The sequence below is a fragment of the Eutrigla gurnardus genome (assembly GCF_963514095.1).
Source record: "Eutrigla gurnardus genome assembly, chromosome: 9".
In the NCBI taxonomy this organism is placed as follows: Eukaryota; Metazoa; Chordata; class Actinopteri; order Perciformes; family Triglidae; genus Eutrigla; species Eutrigla gurnardus.
The window spans coordinates 28105991-28113057 of record NC_139923.1 but is presented as its reverse complement, the minus strand read 5'-3'; the positions used below and the strand labels follow the sequence as shown (position 1 = coordinate 28113057).

At 46.6% G+C, this 7067-nt stretch overlaps 1 protein-coding gene across 1 annotated transcript in view; it reads left to right on the top strand.

The window, feature by feature from the left end:
- The first annotated feature begins 385 nt into the window (after positions 1–385).
- The window catches only part of nrn1la (neuritin 1-like a), a 47346-nt gene continuing 40664 nt past the window's right edge, over positions 386–7067 (top strand). Inside the window, exon 1 of the mRNA XM_084016759.1 lies at positions 386–578. Within this exon, the coding sequence (XP_083872885.1) occupies positions 518–578 (61 nt within the window). The 5' untranslated portion in view covers positions 386–517. The remainder of the gene's footprint in view (positions 579–7067) is intronic.

Below are 7067 nucleotides of genomic sequence, written 5' to 3'. Positions count from 1 at the left end.
GGACCTCTGATCTGTGCAAAATTATCTTAAAAAAACCTGTTGTTTTTCCTAATTTCCTCTTCCATTCTCAGATTCCCAGAATGCTCTTGGGGCTGGACTTCACTTTGTTACAGCTGCAACCATCTAGTGATGTCATGTATAAAACTGCAGAATGAGTAGCTATATTTAGTATTTTAAGTAGGACTTTGAACGCAACGCTTCGTTTGTAATGCGTTTCTTCCACTTAGGTAGGACCTGAACCACTAGTCCATCCGGTCCGGGTCCACCAGGAGCTGCTGTAGACCCTCCTCCTCGACGCGGGGACGCGCCCTCCCCCCACCCCCTTTCAGCGGAGCAGCTGAGCGCGCGCGCGCCGGATGGATGCGCTCACAGCGGAGCGCGGAGCTGCACGAGGACAGGAGGGAAGCTCGGAGCGGCGGCACGGCGCGCGCTGCCTTTGATCCTTGTAGCGCTTTCTCCACGGGAGCAAGTCGAGGAGGGAGAAAGTTGCGGAGGAAGGAGGACTCGTCCGGTCAGCATGTCGTCCCCGGTGAAGCGCGCGCGCCTCCTCGTCTTCTTGCCTGTTGCGCTGCTGCTCGGTAAGTGATGACGCTGCCCGTCGCAACTACTTGTGTGTTCTGAACAATGTGCACGTGTCGGGAATGTTAGATTCTGCATCTCTGCATCACTGCAACTTGGAGAGGGTCCCGCAGCGTCCTCGCGTCCCAGTCCGGCACCCGGCGCCTGCAGGAGAGACCCGATCCTGCAGGAGAGACCCGATCCCGCAGAGCTCGTTCAAGAAGTGGTGGATCTAGTTTGTAGCTCCGCGAGGAAAACTTGTCGTTGACAAGTTGTCAGATTAATTCATGTTTGAATAGAAGGAGAAGGATGGGAGCCTTGCAATTTCATGCTGCCTTCAGGTGCTATCGGAACTGTGGTTAATACGAGTTGCCGTCTCGGACAATTGCACTTTTAAAAAATGTTTTTTTACGGCACTTCCTTAAAAACCTTGAGGGACTGATCATCAGTCACTGATGATCATGATATCCTGATTTGTAATCCTACATTTCCCATAATGCCACTTGATGGCAGCTTTCAATTAGACCGTCCTTACCTTAGACTGTATAAGGGAGTAGAAGTGGACGTTGTCATGGTAATGTGACACATTGGTTTCTGGACTACGGTTTTTGAAGCCACCGAGTTTGGAATTTCTGGTCTCCTTGGCCATTTTAGAAACCAGTGAAGGAAGTGACCATATTTGGTCTGGGGAGGAGCTGCTTACATGGATCTGGATCCATCTGGTTTCTGGTCAATATGCTGGCCAGAAGAAGACTTGAAACTAGAGATTGTTTACAATGTTTACTGAGATAATACATCAAGAGAGAAGTAGGACCATTTTCTCATAGACTTCTATACGACCAGAGAGGAGTCGCCCCCTGGTGGCCAGCAGAGAGAATGACCGTTTGAGGCACTTTAGCCTCGGCTTCACTTTTCAGAAGCGGAGGTTTGACACCTGGTCTTTACCCAAAATTTGTTGCAATTTTTAGCCGTCTGTAACCTTTTTAGTTATGTTGCATCATCATCGATCATCGTCCCATGAAGCTGCTGATGTCACAGCGAGGTGTGTGTGTGTGTGTGTGTGTGTGTGTGTGTGTGTGTGTGTGTGTGTGTGTGTGTGTGTGTGTGTGTGTGTGTGTGTGTGTGTGTGTGTGTGTGTGTGTGTGTGTGTCAGAGAGAGAGTGAGAGAGAACGGGGGTCCCACAGGAGCCTGACACCGTCGGGGGGGAAGCCGAGATAAATGATGCATCTGTACCCCTCCTCTTCCTCAGCAGAGTCTCTGGAGACCTGAGAATCTGAACCTGAACGGGGAACACTCCTGTGCTGCTGCCATTCATTCATGTTACAGGGAACAGTAGAGTGTGTGTGTGTGTGTGTGTGTGTGTGTGTGTGTGTGTGTGTGTGTGTGTGTGTGTGTGTGTGTGTGTGTGTGTGTGTGTGTGTGTGTGTGTGTGTGTGTGTGTGTACATTGACATGTGGTATATAAGCAGTGCTTCCTGTCACCTTGCACAAGCTTTCTCTCTGCTGGCCACCAGGAGGCGACTCCTCTCTGGTTGTATAGAAGTCTATGAGAAAATGGTCCTACTTCTCTCTGCTGGCCACCAGGGGGCGACTCCTCTCTGGTTGTGTAGAAGTCTATGAGAAAATGGTCCTACTTCACTCTGCTGGCCACCAGGGGGCGACTCCTCTCTGGTTGTATAGAAGTCTATGAGAAAATGGTCCTACTTCTCTCGATGTATTATCTCAGTAAACATGGTCACTTCCTTCAATGGATGCAAAAATTGGCCTAAATGCCGAATTCGAGGCCTTAAAAACCGCAATCCTACAAACCAGTGGGTGACGTCTCCCGATTTAAAAAAACATCCCTGAATGCTTCAAATACACTTAAATAAACAACTATCAAAGCATGAATTAGCTAATATTAATTACACTAATAATATGTTTAATGTTGCTAAACAAAAACTAAAATAAAAAAGGTAGTATTATTTTTATGTATTTCTAGAAATAAAGACAGGAGAATTTGTTGAGCCAAGTTTCAGGACGTCGTTAAGGTCATGTGTCACACCTGTTGCTGCGGTTACGCCCAGGTGCCTGCTGGGTAAAAAGAGCCTCGTTGGTGAGTGCTTTGTGATCTTATGTTTATTGTATTATTTGCTTGATTCGCTCGTACGAACATTTGTTCCCTGTGCACGGAGCCAGGCTAGCTGTTCCCCCCGTTTCCAGTCTTTGTGCTAAGCTAAGCTAACTGGTTGCTAGCGCCAGCTATCTGCAGGCAGTCTTCTGGTTCTCTGGACTAATGTGAGGATCGTGGAGGTCTGGGAGAGCACAGTCTACTACGAGCGTTAGCGTCTTTGCATCGACTTTGAATGAATATTTTTGCATTTAACGTTTAAAAAACACCTCGTTCATCAAAAACACTCGTAGGATCGGGGGGGTCGTCTCCCCCGGATGCAGGTCTCGTTCTCCCCCGGGTGCAGGTCTCGTTCTCCCCCGGGTGCAGGTCTCCTCCTCGTCACCAGCAGCACCCGATAATCACATGAAAGCCGTCGGTGAGAGAAAACATTATTCAGCTTTAATTGTTCAGGAAACACTCGCAGCTCTCTCTCTCTCTCTCTCTCTCTCTCTCTCTCTCTCTCTCTCTCTCTCTCTCTCTCTCTCTCCCCCCCTCCCCTCCTCCCCCCCCTCCCCTCCTCTCCCCCTCCCCTTCCGTGGTCGACTGCAGTGTTTCGAGGAGTTGTTTTTTCTTAAATGCAGCTCAGACACATGAAGTGGAAGATTCCTCATTAAAACAGGTTTAAGAGTCTCAGGGAAAACCGCCTGCTCCTCCTGTCCTCCTTCCTCCCTCCTTTCCACACACACACACACACACACACACACACACACACACACACACACACACACACACACACACACACACACACACTCCTTCATCCCTCTCTTTCCTTCCTTACTTCTAGCAAACCGCATTTCCTCGTTTTCTTCCTCACTTCTCTGCAGTCATTAATATTTCTCCTCCGTTGCTCCTCTTCCTTTTTCTTTTTTAACTTTAAACTTCTTCATCCCCCCTCCTCCTCCTCCTCCTCCCCCTCCACCCCTCCTCCTCCCCCTCCTCTCTTTGTCCTATTCATCAGGCATTCACAAATATTGATGAATCTGATCCTTTGTCACTTTTCAAACCAAGCAGCGATTACTTTGTACCAGAACATGTCTGGTCTTCTCCGTCTGATTCACAGAGAGTGTGAACGTTCTGGTTCAACCTGCAGTGAGTTTGTGTCCGTCTGTCGAGTCCGAGGGTTTAAACTCTGTGTTTGGTCTCCACACCCTCCCCAGGGGAAATACACTAGTATTGTGTTGTCAGGTTACCTGTCCTGTCAGGTGGTTTAACGGGAGTTTTAATCACTTATCATTTCATCAAATGTTTTTGGAACTTTTACAACCTTTTCCTTCCTCCCTTCCTTCCTTCCTTCCTTCCTTCCTTCCTCCCTTCCTCCCTTCCTTCCTTCCTTCCTTCCTTCCTTCCTTCCTCCCTCCCTTCCTTCCTTCCTTCCTTCCTTCCTCCCTTCCTCCCTTCCTTCCTCCCTTCCTTCCTTCCTCCCTTCCTTCCTTCCTTCCTTCCTTCCATCCTTCCTTCTTGTATCTGTGCATTTCTAGTCATAAACCAACATGTAGACGCGTGTGGACACACACACACAGCAGTGTGTACATCAAGCATATAGGAACATTATTAGCAAGGAGAAGACTGGTTGTCCAAGGTCAGTGTGGCGATCTTGACTTTTAGTTCGCCTTTACACACACACACACACACACACACACACACACACACACACACACACACACACACACACACACACTATTCTATAGGGAGCATGGATGTGCAGCAGAGAGCGCCAGCCTGAAAAGAAGCGAGGGAAATAGAGAAAAGTGAAATATATCAAGTCAGTTTATGGGAACAAAGCACAAGAGAGAAGTTAGGGATGTGATGGAGGGGGGGAGGAGGGGGTGAGGAGGGGGGAGAAGGGGAGGAGTAACAGAAGCAGAGATCAGGACCTGTATTTATCTGGACTGTCAGAAAAAAGGCGGACCGTTGTGGATCACTGACCAGATCCTCTGGACAATTCAATTAGAGACCTGAAACACTCTCCCACTCTGGAAACTTAGAATAAAACCTCGACAGTCTCATCCAGTGAATCTGGTTCTGGTTCTGGTTCTGGTTCTGGTTCGAGGGAAGACCTCTTTGATTCCGTTGGCAGTGTAAAACCTTCGTTTATGGTGTTTGCCTTATGCATCTGCCTATATTTGCAACCAGTGAAGGAAGTGACCATATTTGGACTTTGGAGGAGCGACGGGTGGATCTGCACCCTGAGCGGCAGCCTAACCGGATCTGGATCCATGTGGATTCTCAGATTTTGGCTGTGTTTTTGTTTACCTGCATCGTGCTTCGGGTGAGAGAGGAAGTTGTTTGAACGAATGTGCTCAACCTGGGAGGATACAAAGTGACAAGAGCATTAAAAAACCATGCGATGCCTCCACCGAGGTTCATATATGCTCCTGCATACCTATGAGGGTTTCTTTGTGCTCTCCGAGATGGAGGGGGTGAAGTGGACTGAGTCCAGGTTTGCGGTGGCGGCGGCGAGGTCGAGGGCTTCGAGGCTTCGAGGCCTCGAGACGAAGAAAGAAGTCGATCAGCCGCCGACTCCCTCAGAAACCAGACAAAGAAAGTAAACCAGAAGGAAAAGAGAAAAACAAGCCGAGGGGAAAATCAAACTGCCGCCATCAAAGAGGTGAAGGTGGAGGAAGGCACATTCACGTTGTTCACAACGTGGAGGTGAAGGTGGAGGAAGGCACATTCACGTTGTTCACAACAACACGACTTTGAATGAGCTGAGCGACTTCCTCACCTTTCCGCTACCTAAACCTTTCAGGACTTGTGAGGCTTTAGCATTCAGTTCGTCTCCTTTATGTTTCCTCTACAAAGTAAAGGCTTAAGAAGTACATGGCAGTATGAAAGATCTGGTCCTTGATACTTTTTTCTCCACTTAATCTTGTCTCAGATTTTTCATCCTGCACTTTTTGAACACCATCAGTTCTCTTAAAGTATTGCCGTTCCGGCAATATTCATTTCTGAAGGCTGATTCTCTCGTCTACCTCATGTTCCTTCTATTGTTTTCACTCATTTGTAAAATGAGTGAAAATAAGCAAATTTGTTGTGATATAATTACAGTAAACTGATAAAAATGATGCAGCAGTAACTCCATCATGATGGTGATCAGTAAAAAGTGCTGAGTCACGCTTTGTTAGGTCTGTCTGCAAGACCACAAGATAACTACTGTTAAAACGCTGGTTTTCTGAATGGAGTCTGGTTGATGGTGCTAGGCTACGCTAACATTGTAGCTGCTCCGTCAACACTCCATATAAGGTCATCTAGACATAAATACAGCAGAGACCTTGTTGTTTGGACCACAGACAGTCTCTGGTTCCTCCACATAGTCTGGTCTGGTCTCTGGACTAATGTGGGCTACTATCTAGACCTCTGGGGGACCACAGACAGTCTCTGGTTCTCCACATAGTCTGGTCTGGTCTCTGGACTCATGCGGTCTACTATCTAGACCTCTGGGGGACCACAGACAGTCTCTGGTTCTCCACATAGTCTGGTCTTGTCTCTGGACTCATGTGGTCTACTACAGAACAACAGCTGGAGACACATTATGCAGATGTGTTGGTTAATCCTGAACAATCAGTGATCTGAAATGTAAATGTGGTATCTCACACACACACACACACACACACACACGCACACACACACACACACACACACACACACACACACAGACCTAATTATTTCCTGTTGGTTGAGTAAGAGAATTTAAAAGGATCTGCTTTAATGCTTCATGCGTTCTACACACTCATACATTAAGTTCTTTATGGATACACATTCAGCCCCGGGGACAGGAAGTGGAAGGTCAGATTTCCATAAATATTGCGAACATTAAAGGTGTTTTTTAAATTTTTTTCATGGCTAGTAGCTTCCTGTTTGAATCCTTTGTGGCCTGAATGGAATCGAGGTTCAGACCCAAAGGGAGCGGCTTTCATGTTGATTTGAGTGAAATATTTGAATTTCACTTCATTTTGATGAAAACAAATCTAAAGCCGTTATGTCGTTAGCCTACAATAATTATTCTACAATATTCCAAATGTTCGTTGGCCATAACTCTTACTTCTGTGCTCGTCGTAGCGGCTCAAACATGTTGATTGTTAATTCTGATGTGATGTCACGCCTCTGATGACCAGTGTTGGGCAAGGTACTCTAAAAAAGTAACTAGTTAAAGTACTAGTTACTTCTCCCAGAAAGTAGTTACTGAGTTACAAATTCTAAAAGTAACTAGTTACTTTGGAAAGTAACTATTGCGTTACTTTCAAATAATTTTTAAATACTGATGTGTCAAATAATTTGGACCCCATCTCCATCCCTCTATGATGGAACTTAAAATACATGTGCGTGTTCAATTATTTATGATAAATCTGAGTATTAT